The 17,078-nt window shown below is 36.3% G+C and overlaps 1 protein-coding gene across 5 annotated transcripts in view; it reads left to right on the top strand.

The window, feature by feature from the left end:
* Positions 1-17,078, top strand: part of AP3S1 (adaptor related protein complex 3 subunit sigma 1) — a 32,126-nt gene that overhangs the window by 1,537 nt on the left and 13,511 nt on the right. For 4 of the 5 annotated variants that reach the window (XM_027709416.1, XM_027709415.1, XM_027709414.1 and 1 more), the window contains 3 exons: positions 1,285-1,376; positions 3,804-3,915; positions 11,974-12,045. In XM_027709416.1, coding sequence (XP_027565217.1) covers positions 1,285-1,376; positions 3,804-3,915; positions 11,974-12,045 — 276 coding nt within the window. The remainder of the gene's footprint in view (positions 1-1,284; positions 1,377-3,803; positions 3,916-11,973; positions 12,046-17,078) is intronic. The other variant, XM_027709418.1, reaches the window with a different exon arrangement.

Genomic DNA, 17,078 nt, shown 5'->3' with positions numbered 1-17,078 from the left:
AATTATTTCCATTCTCATTTTCATTCAAATGCAATTGCCTCTTTCTGTCTTCTGTTACTGTTGTGTACTCAGGAGTCCAGGAAGGGAGATGAAGCAGGGTAAGAGAGGAATAAATGGCCAGAGGATACTAGATTTTTCTTGTAAAACCATTCTGCTCTATTACTTTCATAAATGGACTTTGAACAAATTCTCAATGCTTAAAGTAGGGTAACATGTCTGTATAAACAGAACGCTTTGAAATTTTGCAAACGTGAATAGCAAATGAAATTAAGAAATTATGGGATTAAGTGATTTCTCTAAAGCTTTGTGGTGCACAGTAACAGGTACAATTGTCTTGTTTATGTTTTTGTGTGTGATTTCAATAAGACAGATTTATTTATGGCTCTTTTAAACTTGTGCATTCTTTCGTGTTAATTGAACCAGTATTGGAGGCAAATCTCAGCTTTTTTACAACAAGTGGAAGTGTCTCCTGCTTTCTAGACAGATTTATTTGGTCAGATCTGTGAAAGAAGTATTTGTTTGCTTCATGATACCAAGACTTATAAAATGTGTCTAACTCTTTTACCTGATATATATGAGAATGGAAACTGCATGAAATTGAGTTAATAATATTTTGCAGTCAGGTAGCAAAATAATAATTTATGGCAGTTAAGTCGGAAGATACATGTACCATCATTTTATCTTTCAAAATATAGACCTATGGCTGTAATTTCAAAGTTAAAAATAACTTTTTGAAGAGTCAGAAGAACTCAGACTCAGAAGTGATGTTTCTGATTTGTTAACAGTTAAGTTCATGGCTTAGGAGAACCTAATTGCTCATGATGCCCTTGTATTTTAAGCTACTTCTGAAGGAGTTATGTATTGCGAAATTTTTCACTTCCCCATGCCCTTCAAGCTTTGGAAATTTGTTTTCCTCTCTATTTATGGGTGAAAGTAGTTTCAAAGCATGTCTGTAGCTGCTTAGACTGAGATACAAAAAGTTCAGAATACTTGAGAAGACTTCCAGTTTACTTGAAGAAACTACTTTTCGATGAATTTTTTAAGGAAGTTTCTTAAAAACAATCACTTTTCCACAGTTGTTTCTCAATAATACATTCTTCTGCAAGTTGTAAATATGGCTTTTGGTTTTGAAATGACAAAAACAATATGCAACTTGTTAAGTGGCAGATTTGAACCTTCAGGAGTAGATAGTTTGAAGCTGCTGATACACTTTGTGTTCTGTTTATTAGCTGAGTGTGCTGTGCCTTGTCAATCCTTTTTAGCAAAGTATGTTTTTTTTCTTAGAGTGAAGATACACAGCAACAAATCATCAGAGAAACTTTCCATTTAGTATCGAAACGTGATGAAAATGTCTGTAATTTTCTAGAAGGAGGACTGTAAGTATCAAGTTTGAAATAAATGCCCAATACTTACTGGTTTTCAAGTATTATTACTGCTGATTGTAATATAACTTTTTACAGCTTTAATGTAAATGCCATGTCACATTTTTTAATACACAAAGACTGATGCACCAGCTGTACATCTTCTTTAGTAACTGAAGCATAGATATGTGTATCCAAATGTGTTAGGCAATAAAACTACTCTTTTTCTAATGCTGTATGTAGTGCCATGGTTGTTTCAGACACAAAGATGGGGAAGGAACAAATAGATGATGTTTCCCTATAATCAAGTTAAAGATTTCTGGTCTCATTTTAAGAGGCATTGGCCTTTGCCATACCCACTGAGAAAATGAAAATATTTTGGATCTGGCGATTTGGCTTGAACTCCTAAAATTTGAGTGGACAGCCTCTGATAGTAGGGTTCCTTAGCCTTTTTATCTGTGTTTGGGCTTGCTGTATAAACCAGGAAGAAAAAAAAATAGGTTTTCTATGTGCTAAGCTAGGTTTTCTATGTACAATTTCAACCAAGACTTTTAATTCATATAGGAAAAGCAAGCTAGGAGGAAAGCCAGACTTATGTGTTCTGTCTCTAGAAGACAGATACAAAATATTCCGTCTTGAATTATCTAGGTGGTTTTTTGAAAGTGGTCTTGCTTTAGTTGAAGTGAAGAAATTCTGAAATGAAGATGTGTTTTATTTTGAGTTATTTATTAATCATCAAGAGTAAATAGTTTAAAAACCACCTTCTAGGAAAAGGGGTCTTAATTGGTGGAGACAGCTTATGATCTCCAGTGTGTGACAGACATTATCATAATTGTTAAATATTCTGTTTATGGAAATTTATGGTTACTGGAAGTTAGTCTGCTGATGCCTAGATTTTCTGTGTGCGGAGTCAGTTGGATGCTTAGCTGTAGCATGTCAGCTATGATATCTTTTTTCTTGATCAAGATGATTCTAGATTTTTTTAATCACTATATTTTAAATTGAAATTGTTCTTTCCTAACTATTCAATCATTGATATGGTGATTCTATCATTAGGTTCTTGGAGATGATTTCAAGTTGGAAACACGCTGGCTTGAATTCTGTAAGTGAAAGAAGCCATTTGGAGCTTTTTAAAAAATCATAGCTGCTCAACAAAAATAAACTAAGACAGAGAACACAGGTCTGGCTTTCCTCCTACTGCTCAATTCTAGGGTTACAATTTCAGTATATTTTTTCAGTTGTTTTTTTTTTCCTTTGGAGACAGGGATCACTTTATAGTTTGCAGTTTACCCAGAGGCTGCAACAGTTTATATGTAGAACTGTGTGTACTGAAGTATATGAAAGAATTGGGTAAATAAGTCATAAAAGAGGAAACTTTAATTGCCATTTCTTTCCACTTCCCTGTTTATTTGTAATATTTTTGTCGGATATGTAAACATAGTTTCTGCTCTTCAGGAATGAAGGGTTTCCCTTCCCTTCACTGCCCCCACTCCCACTCCCTGCCAAGCATTAATGTGCTTAAGCAAAATGATCTGTAAGATTTATTGCTCTTTTTATTTTATTTTTATTTATTTATTTGTATTCTTTCACTATAATAGAGACAGAAAGTAAAGGGATGAGTTATGGTACCGGTGATTCATTTCTGGTACAGAATTAAGGAATAATTACGATGTTCATGGCCATGTAGGTTCAGCCTAAAAATGTTTTCATTTCTATATGACCAGGCCTCATACAGCTCAAAACAAATGTCAGTGAACTGATGTAGATCTCCTATTTAAGTGCCTTTTTTTGGAAGGCTGTAGCAGAAGAGTGGAAGAACATACCTCTTAAGACCTCTTCTTGTTCAGTGACTTGACGATTAGTGAGTCCATAAAAACATAATCGTTTCTGTGGCTGTAACATTGCATCATAAAATATTGCTTGTAGTACAGTCATATTTCTTATGAAGCATTTTATAGTACAAGTGTTACATGTTCTTGGTTATTAAGTCGATCATAAACCCAATTTAAGGCTTTTTCTGTAATCCAAATGCCAATCTCCATTATAGTTTTCTTCTTCTGTTGATGCTCCTCTGAGAAGGGTAGGGAAAGATTCATAGGCATACACTCTGTTAATCTGTAAAGCAGATTAATCATTGGACAGTGCCTGCTAATGTGGAATGGAAGTCCATTTAATACGTGTTTATGATCTGCATGAATTGATTTTAATAAAAAGGTTCTTATATTTATGTTATCCATATGGGTAACAGTAACTGTGTTTGTGTGGTAAATGTAACTGTCTTTTGGAATTATATCACAAAATAAAAGTAGTTGTGATGTAGTTGGACTTGGGAATGGTCCAGGCTTTAACAATAGGACTTTTATTAACTGAAATAACTGTGAGGATTTGCCCAGCTTATCCTGAGATGCTAACTCAGCTTTCCTTTTTTTCTTTCCTGTTTAGATTAATAGGTGGATCTGATAACAAACTAATTTATCGACACTATGCCACCTTGTACTTTGTCTTCTGTGTGGATTCTTCAGAAAGTGAGCTGGGTATTTTAGACCTCATACAAGTAAGGTTTTTTGCTGCTTTGTGGTTTTGGGTTTTTTTTCTTAGTAGGTGGAATTCATCTTTGAAGTACATTAGAACTTAAATATTTAGCCATGCCTTTTTTTGTAATATTTGGAAGTGAAGGTCACTTTCACACTTAAACCATACCTGAAGTGCTCAGTATTACTTTTAGATTATTTGCAGATTTCTGGGCGTTGAAAAAGGTGTTTTCTAGGTTGATGAGAAAGTAAGAAAACTCTTTGGAACCTACTGAACACAATCAGGAGCTATTTATTACCTTAGCTTTTCAAGGCCTTGTTTTGGCTGCAGGTAAAAATGGTGCAGATCAAACATTTGCTAGACAAGTGAAGACTATGAGAACCTTGATACATAAAGCCCCATATGTATATGTGTTTATATATACACACTCAGAGACACACACACACACAGATAGATAGATATTCAATACAAATGTATAATGTAAATGTATAAATCCAAAACCTCTTTGGATGAAACTTTCCTTGTGGCTTATGAGCTTTTTGGCAGATACACCTTGGAAAGGGAGTGCAGATGATCCCCCAGGAGTGTGTTCTGCGCCGGGGGCTGGAAGTGGATAGTGGGGGTTGGTCAGGAAAAGAAGGCTCATACAGGTTCTTTCTGTATCTCAGTAAGAAAGGCTCAATGACACAAATGGCTTAATAACTGCTTAATAGAACAGAATAAGATGAATGTAGACAGTAAATCTTACACCCCTTCAGATGCTGGGAATTCTGTGCTCAGGTAGCACACACTGGAGCCCAGGTGGATTTTCCAACGGTGTGCTTTGCTGAGCAGATCCTGTGCATGGAGAGAAGCTCTTCCTTTTTTGGACCTTTGAACTATTATATAATTTTCTCCCAGGAAAACAACTCTTCCTAAAGGATTTTTTCAGGAGAACTTCTTGCTGCACTTTGAGGTACAGGCAAGGCCACTGAAGTGTCACGATCACTGGTACCAAGTGGGAGCTGCCTGCAGGCTCCTCTGTCACAGTGAACTGGCTGAGTTTATTCCTTAGCCAAGCAATTTGTGTATCACAGCACAGACCTGTGCCTATTCATGTTGTGTTATGTGTGTCACTAACTCCTAAATATGCAACAGTTTCTTGGTCAGGATCAATACATGCCACTCTTTGATCCGCTACAATTTATCATTCTGAAGGACATTATAGGTTATAGATTACATTAATAAAATACAGGCCCAGTAGAGCAGACAGGGCCTGTTCAACATCACTAGCTCCTCAAATACAATGTCTTCTGCAAAGTTCTCATATATGATTTAAACTGCTAAATATGTCTGTATCAGTAAGAAAAATTGTGTCTAGTAATATGAACGCTCTCAGGTCAAGAGAGCTCTGACTAAACCAGCGATTTTTCAACTTAAAACTTGCATGTAAACAATTTCAGTGATGATCGTTAGTCTACTCAGATGTGGCAAAAAATAGTTTCACAGCATGAAGTGATGTATGTCATTACATAAATAGGTCTCAGTTATATATGTGTATGATTCACTTACTGTTAAACCTTTCAAAAGCTTGCATATCAAGAGAATAGATTTATTACATTAGTAAAATCTGTGATATTCTGGGACATGGGCATGTATCTATTGATAATTTTACTGTTAGCCTCAAAGGCTAACACAATTTCCTCTGCAGACCTTTCTTGGAGCTGAATAGCTTCTCACAGTCACCTCTTAGTGTTCAGAACAGCTTTCCAGTGTTGCTCTTCTGGACAATAGATCCAGAAGGGTGCCTGTGTGGGTAGGGGGGAGGGAAACTTTTTCTGGATTCTTGTACCGTCTTTGGTCCTAGAAACATTCTGTGATGTCTGAAGTTACCAAGTAAAGTACTCAGTGGCGGTACCTGTTCCCAGCAGTTTGTTGTACAGAGTTGAACAGTGTGTCTTCTTTCTTGGAAGTGCAAAAATATCTATGAATATTGAAAAGAGACATGTTCATATATACATAATGTAGCCTAAATTGTACTTTTAGGTGTTGAAAGAAATTGCTTGCGCTTACTGCTGCCTATAGTTGCATGGCCCTCAAACTGTCTGAATAAGGGAGAATTTAAACTTTTCTCTAAACTGTGTTACTTATTGTGCCAAAAATATTTTGATAGATTTTAATCTTGTAGGCTTTGTATTTCACATTTTTTCCATAAATGCCCCAGTGTTTAATTACATGCCAGCATAATTGCCTACAGGATGAAATAAGAAAAATGCTATTTCTATTTGTATAAATACTTTATTTTTCTAACCTGCATGATTTTGTTTATAAATCATACAGTCTCACCGCAGTACCTGTAGCTGTTCAGTGTTCCTAAATCATGGTAATTCAACCATTCGATTATGGGGTAAAGTATGCAGAGATTAGTTAAACGTTTTCAATTTTCAGTCTGGCTCACAAGAAGGATCTGTTTAATCCTCTTAGCAATAGCAATCAGAATTAAATGTATCTTACACTGGAAAAATGCCTTCAGAAAGTTTATTATTACATCTCAACCCCATGTGCAATTCAGACTGGCAGTATATACACATACACATCCACTCAAGCAAATAAGCTTTGTTTGTTTTTTGTTGGGACATCTTTGTTTATTGTAGTTCAGAGACAACACAGGTAACACATCTGGACTTTTTTATGAATCATACATATAATGAATTGTTTAAATAAGTAGATATGTAGAGGACCAGTTTGTGATGGAAAATAAACTGGTGATATGGACCTAGAAATCAGTATAGCACTTAAGAGTTTTCTGTCTTGTAAACCAAATAAATCCATAGTAGATTGGACTACATATGTCAGTCTGCAGCTCTTTTCATCATGAAGTTGTAATTTTCATATAATTTCAATATTCAATAAAGTTGTAGTACTTAAGATGCTTCTGTGAAGGCCAGTTGTATCACCGTTAGGTCAGAGCTGTTTCACAGTTAAGTTGTCTTGACTTGGGCTTAGTGAATATGCTGTATACCTTACAAATCATAGACTGCCTCAGATTTGATACTATCAACATAGATATCTATGTTTGAACACATAAGGCAAATTCATGTTGTTATTTTTTGTCCATTTACTTTGGGTTTTTTTAATATAAACAGAATTTTCTTTTTATTGTTTTTTGCTTCGTTGCTTTGGGAGATAGGTCAGCATCTATGCTATGCTTGTTTTGCAGTTTTTTGGAGTCAGTGTAAATTATGTCATGAGTTGTAGCTTTTTCAGACTCTTTGTGTTAACCTGTGAAGTATAAGGTTTTAGTGCATGGAAATAAAATACATAAGAAAATATAACTAGCTGTAGACTGCCATGAGGAAAAACTGAGGGACATTTACTATTACATTTTTGCATTACGTTTTCCTAACTATCTTACGGACCCAAAAACTTATGTCAGCTCTAAGAATTTCTGAGTGTCTTGGCCCATTGCTGTACTTTGAAGACATAAGGCTGTGAAGACAAACAGCAGCATCTGTGAGATCAATCTTCTGTGAAAATTTCTGTAGAGTCTTGCACAATAATGTTGTTCAGTAAGATGCATGTGGGGAATGAAGTGCAATTCATGTAAGATGTTTTTCTCACTTCTTAAAGACAAAGCATCCTGACCAGATATGCTGCTTTTTGTGCTAGTTAAATAAAAAAGGGAGAGGCATATGACTGGGATGAGAACTCATCATGGGCAGATTGGATTAATTCTGTCCTCAAATTTGCCATTGCTGTTTAGCTGAGGAAGAAAGAGGGGATAATCTTGATATGATTCACCCCTGTTGTTTTTAGTTCATCCTTTGTACTTGCTTTTGATATTTGACATTTTCTATTCCCAGATACATTTAATTGATTAGATTTTCTGATTTTTCTGCTAGCCTTTTTATCTTCCCAATATTAATGTATTTTTTATTCCTTTGTTGTGTTACTTTTTATAAAAACAAGCCCTTTATTGTAAATGTGGTGGTTTATGTTTTGGCATATTGCCGAATAGAGAGAGCTCCTGGCTGGTATATATCCAATAACGATTTGGTGTTTTGTTGGTGTAGGGGTTTTCTTTTTTTTTTTCCTTTTTTTTTTTCTGTTTACTTACATGGAGATGTGCATGAGTTTTTCTTGAACTGTAAAAGATTATAGTTTCAAAAATGAAGCACAAGGGGGAGCTAATAATTCATTGTGCATGCATCATTATTTTCCTGCTATTTGACCCATTTATTTATGTTACCCTTCCAATAATATTACAAGGTGCATCTGAACTGATGTGTGTGGAGGTTATGTGTGTCCTAAAACAATTGATATGTTTTCTCTTCTGATTATTGATCTACAAGTCTGCAGCATCTGAAGTGATTACTAAAGTACTGAAATTCTATCACTGCTTGCCATAGCATGTGATTCATTTGACTCATCTAAAATTATGATGAAAGTGGCTCTAATTTTATTTACCATCTTGATAATTGAAGGCATCTTAAAATAGGCCAAGGATGTTAGTGTAAAAAAATCTATTTTACCTTACAGACTAACACTTTAAAAGACCAGTTATTCATAACAGATGTAAATGTTGTCACTGCTGGCATTACTCTGAACTCTCCATTTTGAATGGAAGATTGAGGGAGTTTCCAAAGTTTCCATGAGAAATCCTTAGCCAGTGAAAAATCTCTCTGAAGAATACTCAGTGCCAGCTGATTTCCTTGCTTAGATTAAAAAGTGTTTGTTGTGCATTACTGGTCATGCATTGCAAGCAGAAATCTGAGAGTTCATTCAGTATGTGATGGTGTTGCTATGTAATAGGTAAAGGTTTAAAAGTAGCCATTGTAACTATGAATCGAGTGTTGTTATAGAAGCCCTAGTTACTGGAAGAAGTTCACAAAAATAAAACTTTTGTGATGTTGATGCATGAGCATGCACGCTGCTACTAAATACAGGTATCTGTGGGGAGCTTTTTTTAGGACTTCTGAGTTGTTTTTGTTTTTAATATGTTCCTTTGTTTTCCAAGGAACTAGATAGATGTTGAAGTCAGAGTATGTGAATTCATGTGCAAACTTGGGGATATATATGAAGAATATTTTCTTTCAAAAATAGTGTCAAGCTGGTAGCTCTTGTAACTAAAACCATTGGACGAAGCATTTAATTTACACTCTGTTTCCATACTTCTTCTTGCAGCTAATATCAAACAGCACTGTCCTTGTAGTTGCAGTCTCCTAAGGTACAAGGAAAGTAAGAAAGCATCTTTGGTCATTTGTCTTGCTGCACACGGTTGTCCAATATGTAGTTGTTCTGCTTAACATATAAGTTTTTCTGTTTGCTCACATCCCTTCTTTATTGAAGATTGTTATTACCACAACAAATTAACAAATTTTTTAAGAAAAAAAAATCTGCTTTGCTTAGCTTCAGTATAATTTAACAGAAGCACATTCATTTACTTAGTTAACTTGTCAGCGAACGTTATTGTCTTGAGTCTGCTTCTGAATATGCTCCATGTTCCTAGTTTTAAATTACAGATTTGTATTTTGATATTAAATAATAGTCCTTTTTATAAATGCGTGTACTTTGACTTTAAAATGGACATTGATAATAGTAGTAATAGTAGCAGCAGGGTGTGATCCTCTTCTCTTTTACAGTATAAGCAGGATCTGAGAATCAGGGATTCAGATGTAGAAGTAATCTTTATGGATATGCAAGGTAGACAGCTGGGAATGGCTTATGTTATGTTAAGACCCATTTCACTGGGTCTGCAGACATAAATACATGTCTGTAGAAACAGGCCTTTATCCACAAAGAATGGTGTTGAATGGAGTTACATCCTACTGGCATCTGGTCACAAGTGGTGTTCCTCAGGGCTGAGTGATCTGGATGAGGGGATCGAGTGCTCTCTCAGCTGGTTTGCAGGTGACCCTGAGTTGGTTGGGAATGTTGATCTGCTGGAGGGTAGGAAGGCTCTTCAGAGGGATCTGGACAGGCTGGATTGATGGGCCAAGATCAAGTGCTGGATCCTGCCTTTGGACCACAACATTTCCCTGCAGCACCACAGACTGGGGGAAGAGTGGCTAGAAAGCTGCCTGGCAGAAAAGGACCAGGAAGTGCTGGCCCACAGCAGCTGACCATGAATCAGCAGTGTGCCCAGGTGGCCAAGAAGGCCAAAGGCTGGCTTGGGTCAGCAATGGTGTGGCCAGAGATCGTCCCCCTATACTTGGCACTGGTGAGCCCACACCTCGGAATCTTGTGTTCAGTTTTGGCCTCTCACCACAAGGAAGTCATTGAGGTGCTGGAGCAAGTCCAGAGAAAGGCAATGGAAATGACAAAGGGTCTGGACTTCAAGTCTTATGAGGAGTTGCTGAGGGAGGTGGGTGTGTTTAGCATGGAAAAAAAGAGGATTGGGGAGATCTTATTACTCTAGAACTCTAGAACTACATGAAACATGAAACAGAGAGGTCTGTGTCTTCTCCCAAGGAAGAAGTGATAGGACAAGAGGAAACGACCTCAAATAGTGCCAGGGGAGGTTTAGGTCAGGTATTAGGAAAAATTTCTTCTCTGAAGGGGTGGTCAGGCATGGAAGTGGGCTACTCAGGGAAGTGATGGAGTCACTATTCCTGGAAGTGTTCAAAAAACATTTAGAGGTGGTGCTTAGGGACATGGTTTAGAGCTGGATTTGGCAGTGCTCGATTAACTGTTTGACTGATTTATCTTAGAGGTTGTTTCCAACCTAAATGAATTTGTGATCTATGTCAGAACATGGCTTCTCATTCCTATTTCTCTGGGCCTAGGCAGTTTGAGATCTGGTTCATCTCAAATACTAAGATGGGATTAATAAATCATGTTGAATAAAGAATCAAAATTAGGTGTTTATCTTCCATATTGCTGCTTTAGGGTTTGAGTTTAGAATTGAAAAAACCCCCCTGCATACAGTGACAGCTTAATAAATAATATTAAATGCTTATTGTGAGAAAATGGTTCTGAAACATATAAAACTGAGATTAAAATCTCCAACAAGTTGCAACTTGTCTATTTGTCATTAATAAATGGTCAATAAATTCTTACAGAAATTCTTTTTAACTTCGAAGGCCCTAAGCTCTCACTCAAACTTAGAGAGGGTTAACACATCTATGTCTGTAGGAGTTATCCCATGCATAAAGGGAACTGTGCTTATACCTGCCTAAGACTGGAGTCTTTGTCAGCACTCACCACAAGCACATGGTGATTGTCATTCCAGAGCTTCAGGAATGCATGTACAATCATCATTTCATTATCTGGCCTAATTGGATACTGTGGTGCTCTTGGTGTCAAAACAGGCAAACATGAGTACCAGGGAACCTGTTACAGGAATATCCAGAGCAGGGTAGTGTACAGTCCATATCTGGCAGGGAACATCAGTGGCTGGAGTTCAGCAGCTGCTCTGATTTTTCTGCTTTGTCCTCTTATATTATAGATTCAAGGAGGGGTTATAAACTGCTAGACTTTTCTCAATTTGTGCCTGACAGGATCAGCAGATGTGACATAAAGACAGCTGCCTTTTTCCTTGGTCCACCCTGAATTCAATGGGTCTAAGTCAAGTGAAAGCTGCTGTACTGCTGGAAGCAGTAATGTTGACAAACTTGCATGATGCTGACAGTTTGCATTGCACATGCCTGTGTAGCAAAAGTTAGCAGTAGTCTGGTTAACTGGGAGATGCCTACAAGGTAATAATTGCTAAAAATAGTAACAGTAATAGAAAAGCTGATTTTTTTTTTTTTTGCTTAATAGTTGGGTTCTAGTGAAAACGGAAGGGATGCTTTGAATCACAGCTGAGAAAATTGTAGCATAGGTGATGTTACTGTTTTTTCAAGATGTAACTTTTTTAAAACTGGATGAGTTTTAGCAAAGTATTAACATAAACTGACTTGTGTGTACAGTTGTGACCTCTACATAGATAACATCCTGTTGACATAATAATGTTAACCACATAATTTCTGTAGATGCTTTTAACGCCTTAAAATCTGACCTTTGTTTAATTTCTGTATTTGCTTTTCTCAAACCTCACACTTAATGAAACTATTGAGTTTTTGCTAAAGCTTGACCTCTGGCTTTTTTTTTCTCATTGCAGGTATTTGTGGAAACACTAGACAAATGTTTTGAAAATGTCTGTGAACTGGATTTAATTTTCCATGTAGACAAGGTACTGTGATGACCTCCTGTAATAGTTTTGTCAAGTAAAACGTTTGGTTCGGCTGATACTTGGTGTGAAACTCTGCAGTGATTCTACTTTCCTGAGATATCAGTGAGGCTGGTGAAGGGTCTAGAGAGTAAGTTTTATGAGGAACAGCTGAGGAAGGTGGGGTTTAGCCTGGAGAAAAGGAGGCCTGGCGGGACCTCATTGCTGTTTACTACTACCTGAAAGGAGCTTGTAGCAAGGTGGGTGTCAGCCTCTTCTCCCAGGCAGCAAGTGACAGGACAAGAGGAAATGGCTTCAAGCTGTTGCAGGAGAGATGTAGGGTGGACATGAGGAAGAATTTCTTCATTGAAAGGGTAGTCAAGCATTGGAATGGGCTACCTGGGGAAGTGGTGCAGTCACCATGCCTGGAGGTGTTCATGAAACAACTGGATGTGGTACTTCATGCTGTGGTTTATTTGACATGGTGGTGGTCTATCAAAGGTTGGACTCAATGGTCTTGGAGGTCTTTTCCAACCTTAATGATTCTGTGATTTATTTGTCAGTGAAATCTAGACAATTTCTGTTAAAATATTATTTTTATTGTTTGAAAGCTGCAGTGGAACCAGTGGAACATGTCTTTCTGAGGAACAATAAAATAATGTGGGAGATTTGCATAATAATATTGCACATGAAGTTGTAAAATCCAAGACATCTGAATATTCTTAGAGTAGGATTAGTTTCAAGAAATAATGTATTCTATTTTGTTTATGGTTAGGTATTGCATAATGCAGAACGGAAGTTATTACAGGTCTTCCAGTTAAGGTTGGGACTTGCCTTTCTTATGCTATGATTATGTAGCTTAAATGCTGTGTGGATCTTTCTGTTCCAAATCTCAAACAGACTTTATGTCTTTGTTTCTAAATATTTGAAAAATCTTGTTTGAATGTTCCCATCTATAAGGAATAAGTGTTTTATTTATTAATCTAGTTTTGAGAAATGCTGTTACTATAGTAATCTCTCATTTAAAAGGAATTTGACATCTCTTGGTGTAATATCTAAAATGCTGAGAATGGAATATATAGTATTTATTCCTTCAGTTGCTTTTTGTGCCTACCATTGCTTTCAGTGCATTCACCTTTCCCCATCTGTGAACATCTTTTTGCATCAACAGCAAAAGATGCCAATGAAAATTAGGATAGAAAAAGTAGAATAAAAATCGTATCAAATCAAATGTCTGAAATGACCATCTCAAACTGACTCAGTTTGTTTCAAAATCAGAAACTCCTTTTGGAAGAAACACTTGTACCTTGACCAGACAGAGAAATGCATGTGACCTTCAATTAGTGTTTGAACTGATACATCGCTAATGAAAAGTCATTAGGATTTCTAGTCTGGTTGGAACATGTTGGATATTTCCAAAATGGCAAATTAAAATACAAAACAATTTATTAGTGGCTTATATATGTGAGCCTTGGAGGTTAAAGAAGAAAAATACTGCAGTCGTTTTGTGGGGAAGAGTTTGGCCTTTAGCTGAAGGATGCTTTGGTTGATACGTACTCCAAACTGTTGCTTTGTAACATGTTTCATTCAGGAGTATTTCTTAACACAGTAATCTTTTACATTTTAGAGAAGAAACATATTTCTAATAAAATGTAGAGAACTTAGGTGCTTCAAAATATTAAATTTCTTGAAGAATATTTTACTTTCTGTTGGGTTTGAGATGATATTTCCTTCTTGAAATTTGTTTGTCTAATGGAAGAATTTTAACATTTTCATTTTACTAAAAATTTGATTTACTAAAAATCTAAAAATCTGCCTGAGGATCCTATTAAATGTTTAGACTAGAATTTTCAAGCTTTGAGAAAAATGTGAACCCTAAATACTAGTTAGATATTTTAGTCAAAGTAATCCAATTCCACAACAAAGGATCAGTGAAACCTTGAGTTAAAAAAATTTTGAGCATCACATTAACCAGGACAGTGATTTTTTACTTGATCATAGATCAACAAAAGAATACTGTACTGAATACAGTGAAAAATAAAGAGAGCTGAACATCTGTTGTAAGGCAAGGCTGCTACCAGCTGTACAGTAGCATTAGTTGTGCGGTTGTAACTAATCTGATGTCGTCTCTATGCTTTCTTTTTTTCCTCTAGTTTAAGTTCATCAGTATTCTTGTAGGTCTGAGAACAAAACAGGAAGATGTATGTGTGAGAATGAAATTATAGTATTAAATTTTCTTTGAACTGCTGAAGCAGTCAAGAAGCAAAATGCATTGAGCCTTCTGAGTTACAACACATTAACTTTCTCTCATCAAATATTTGTGGCCTAGTGTGAATGTATTGCAAGTGTGCAAAGGGGGGAAACAGCAAATGCTGCTGCATGTTTGGTCTGGACAGAATCTTACTTGTAATGGAGTAATGTGGGAGCTTTTTGGGGTGAAACCTTTCAAATCTTTGTGTTTTGCGTTGTCTGGTGTTGAGAAAAGTGAGGATTGGATTTGGAACTGATTTGGAAAAGAACTGATTTAGGTAAGAATTTTTCTGTGTTTTCAGTTCTTGATGGAGCTGTAGAAGGTGGCTTTCTTGCAGTTCTCTTGCTAGAGCTGCCTAAACACCAAGGAATACCTTTCCTGTAAAAAAATGACGTGGCATGTGAAAGAGTTAAACTATGTAATCTCAACAGCTGTTGCCTCTCTAGTAGCGTTTTATTTGGTATTTCTGTAAGGAAACATTTATGTTCGTCAGGCCTTTATCGTTGTACAGGATCCAGTGATGGCTTGTAGTAAACTGGGGTCAAGAGAGATGCTTATGCAAGGAATATTGGTATAGTACTAGAAGTTCATCTGAACAGTGGAATATAGGTGGGAATGAAATAGTGTTTCTAATGTGCTAAAGCAAAGGAGGATTTGGGGTGTTGGGGAGTGTAGTTTGTACATAGAAACAATTTGGATTCTCTTTAAAAATCATCTGTATTACAAGGAAACAAACAAACTTGCCATAGCTGGAGCAAGGCATTTTCCAGAAGAGGAGGAGATTTATTTCAGTCCTGTACTGATTCCTACACTGAGTCCAGGAGTGTAATGCATTCTGATGGAAAAGGCATCATAGAAAGCTATCCTAAGAATATTTTACAACTAAAATAATAGAATACATTCAGTTGGGATGTAAGGAAATACTTTTATTTTTCCACAAGTTTTTTGGCATCTATTGAAATATCCCTGGGAGTATCGTGATCTCTTCCAAGAGTTTATTATCTGACCAGAACAGTCAACCCAGAGAATCAAATTGCTTGAAGACAAGAAAATATGTTTGCTAAATTTTCCTGGGAGAGTTTTTTCTTGATGCATTCCTTCCCCCTGTTTGCTAGAATATGTGTTTATGGTTTTAGAGAATACATGGAACGTAAGTAGGAAGTTCTCTTGATTTTTGTAAAAACACCTCAAAATTTTTGTTACAAAAGAGCAATTTCAGATTTTGAAAAGTTGATGTTCTCAACTGTCAGATCTCTTTTGTAATATGAGGTCTGTTCCTTGTGCCTTCAGTTTTTCACTTAAACACTGTTTGGAATAAACTACTGAAGTGTATTTTGCACTTCATTGTCACTTAATGCTTTTTTAGTTCAGATTTTTTTGTTTGGGAAAATGATTAGTGATTTTTTTCAATAAGAAAAAGGAAAGTAATGTGTATTTGCTAATTATGTCTTTACAATGAAAAAACCAGTTAATATTAAAAATTTTTGTATTGCTGCTGCTCATATATGGGCAAACTTGTGTATTTAAGAGAAGGGAGTCAAAGGATTACAATAGTCACATAACATTATTGGTCATAGCTGTGATATACAGATTAACAAATAAAATTAATGATATACTGTTATTTAGAAAACATTCTTCTCCCTTTAAAAGAAAAATGGGGCAATACAAAGAAAATGGTTAAGCTTCTTTAAAGCAATCCATGCTTTAAACATTTTTAAATGCTATGTGTTAATCTTCAATATTGCATACTAAAAGTGGGAAAAAATACAGAGAAAGTGTGATCCAAAGTATAGAAGAGTTTGCATGGAGGAAAAAGTTAAATATTCAAGATATTGGAGGCAGAGAAGCAAGAAGTATTTAGAAAAAAGGTGTTGGAAAGCCAGAACAAGCCTGAAGAAAATGAACAACTGTGTCAGAAATAAAGAGCAGTGGGATATCAGATAAAATCTCAGGAAGTTTGAAACAAAGAAAATGGTTTTTTGTGGTTGATAACTAAATTATAGAATGTCACTTCGATTTTATCATAGATACCAAGAATATTTTAAGTAGGTTCAAAGGTAATTAGATATGTTAACCAAAGGAAAAAATTCTAACTGCAGCTCTAAAATGCAATACTATACCAAGAAGCAGCAAGCAGTCTGTGTTTCAGAAATCCTTAAGTTGGAGATATTTGTAAGCAGAGAATTTGTATCAGGATAAGTACTACTGTTAAGATTTTTTTTAAGTCTCCACTGGTGAATCACTGAAAATAGATAATAAACTAGAATAAAGTTTTTTAAGTATGCATAATCATAGAATCATAGAATGGTTTAGGTTGGAATGGACCTTTAAGATCCAATAGTTCCAACCCCCCTGCCATGGACAGGGACACCTTCCGCTAGATCAAGTTGCTCAAATCCGCACACACAAATCTGAACACTTCCAGAGCTGGGGCACCCACAACTTCTCTGAGCAACCTGTGCCAGTGCCTCACCATCTTCACGGTAAAGAATTTTCTCCAGATATCCTATCTGCCTTCTCTTGGCTAAAAGCCCTTCCCCCTTGTCCTATTGCTATATATTCTGTGAAAAGTCCTTCTTCAGCTTTTTTGTGGGACTCCTCTAGGTACTGGAAGTCTTCAGGAAGTTCTCCCTAGAGCCTTCTCTTCTCCAGGCTGAACAACTCTCAGCCTTTCCTCATAGCAGAGGTCTTCCAGCCCTCTGATCATCATTGTGACTCTTCTCGACTTGTTCCAACAGGTCTGCATCTTTCTTGTCCTGGGGACCCCAGAGCTGGATGCAGTATTCAACTGAGGTCTCACAAGAAC

Source organism: Neopelma chrysocephalum, unplaced genomic scaffold, assembly GCF_003984885.1.
Source record: "Neopelma chrysocephalum unplaced genomic scaffold, ASM398488v2 Primary Assembly neopelma1_96778, whole genome shotgun sequence".
Classification (NCBI taxonomy): Eukaryota; Metazoa; Chordata; class Aves; order Passeriformes; family Pipridae; genus Neopelma; species Neopelma chrysocephalum.
The sequence above is the reverse complement of the archived record's forward strand: the minus strand, read 5'-3'. Positions and strand labels throughout refer to the sequence as shown.